The sequence below is a fragment of the Austrofundulus limnaeus genome, unplaced genomic scaffold, assembly GCF_001266775.1.
Source record: "Austrofundulus limnaeus strain Quisiro unplaced genomic scaffold, Austrofundulus_limnaeus-1.0 Scaffold1773, whole genome shotgun sequence".
Classification (NCBI taxonomy): Eukaryota; Metazoa; Chordata; class Actinopteri; order Cyprinodontiformes; family Rivulidae; genus Austrofundulus; species Austrofundulus limnaeus.
This window is the reverse complement of record NW_013954175.1, coordinates 64,307-65,992: the sequence shown is the minus strand read 5'-3', so window position 1 is coordinate 65,992 and position 1,686 is coordinate 64,307. Positions and strand designations below refer to the sequence as shown.

Below are 1,686 nucleotides of genomic sequence, written 5' to 3'. Positions count from 1 at the left end.
AAAAAAGCACAATGTGAATGCAAACCGCACCAAACGAAAAAAAATAAAGTCCATTTTTGGTCCAGACCAAACAATTGGACCAAAGGACTTTCCTGGTCTGAATACACCCTAAGTGTTTTAAGTGTTTTTGCACTCTCAGGTCAACATTGTAATTAAGAAACTATTCTTAATGTTTTGCCTGTTGAAATAAAGGTTAAATAAAATAAATAAAAATGAAGCAAAGCTAATTTGTCGAATTTACAGAAAAGTTGTTGATATTGGTCAAAATTGCGCAAAATTGTAGAGAATGTAACTTCTTTGCCGGACTGATGAATGTAATTTCTCTTTTTGATCTTTTATTTAAGATAATTGTGCAACTAAATGTTGAATCTCTTTGCCTAACATCTGTCATAATCCTTAAATACAACATTAGCAGCTTGTAAAACCTTAATTTACCTGTGCAGGTGAGCATTAAGGCTCCTCCTCTCTGTGCAGGTGAGCATTAACGCTCCTCCTCTCTGTGCAGGTGCCCTGCTATGCGTTCGACTCTGACGGTAAGAAGCACGACCTGAACCCTCTGATCAAACTGACCGATGGATARGCGGTGGATGACGGGAACGACGACGGCATCGACTTCTACATAAACATCTGCCGAAGTCTCAGCAAGTCCCTGAGCGAAGGTGGAACAAATTTCTAGAATAGATTTACAAATCCTGTAACTTTTCAAGACCGTTTTCTGTCTGATAAAGATAAAGTGGAGTTTTAAGGGCTGTAACGGCTACTGAGGGGTGAAAAGTTTAATCTAATGCACAGAATGTACAGTCTGGCTATTCAAAAACTGTTTTTACTGMAATACACAGTGGTGGGCAGCGCTAATTCAAAATTTAGCTCCGCAGTTTCTAAAGCGCTTATGAAAATATTTAGGTRCGCAACTTCAAAAACGCTTATGCCATAGAAAAACTAGAGGAAGCTCATTTTAAAGCTCAAGTTCAATTTGACACTTACTAGCTGACAACAATTCATGTACAATATATGCACAACACTGCCAACTAGTGGTGTATGAACTCTTTTACAGCTTAATTCTACAACCGCCGATTGCTGGGGATGTGATTTCCTGAAACAGACCTTTAGCTCCTGGTGTAAAAATTAAAAAGTTGTTGAGGTTTGCTAGTTCGGCTGCTTCTTGGTCTTTTTCTTTTGTTTGTTGTAGATTTTTCATTAAAGAAGCATCAATAAAGTAATTTTAAAACTGTTTATTGGAAAACTGAAGCGATGCATTCTGGGTACATGACGGATTTGATTTGTGACGGGAAACGAAAGCACGGAGAACAGGAAACTATCTTCACTTCAAAATAAGAGCATGGATTTTAAAGTTTTCCATGTAGTTGCTCCAGTTGACCACTAGATGTCAGTCTTCATCAGCATAACATCTTTAAATCATTTCTGCGTCTCTAACCCCGTTGCCTCGACCAGTTACATCAAGTATTGAGCTCCAGCGTTTAAACTTTTTTTTTTAAAAAAAGGAGCTCCYATTGTAAAGTAAAATAAATCAATACATACAAAATTTTAGTACGGATTACAAACGTTTACTGTTTTTGCTGTTGCCTTCCTGCTACATAAGCAGACACAAAGCATTGTGGGAAATCAGAACCGTGACCCAAAGCAACAGTCAGCAGGATGTATACCTTCACAATAAGTGTGTTTATC

The 1,686-nt window shown here is 37.7% G+C and overlaps 1 protein-coding gene across 1 annotated transcript in view; it reads left to right on the top strand.

Moving 5' to 3' along the window:
* Nucleotides 1-505: 505 nt before the first annotated feature.
* The window catches only part of igf2r (insulin-like growth factor 2 receptor), a gene marked incomplete at its 5' end in the record, with an annotated part of 61,258 nt that continues 60,077 nt past the window's right edge, over nucleotides 506-1,686 (top strand). The window contains 1 exon segment of the mRNA XM_014033569.1: nucleotides 506-659. Within this exon segment, the coding sequence (XP_013889023.1) occupies nucleotides 506-659 (154 nt within the window).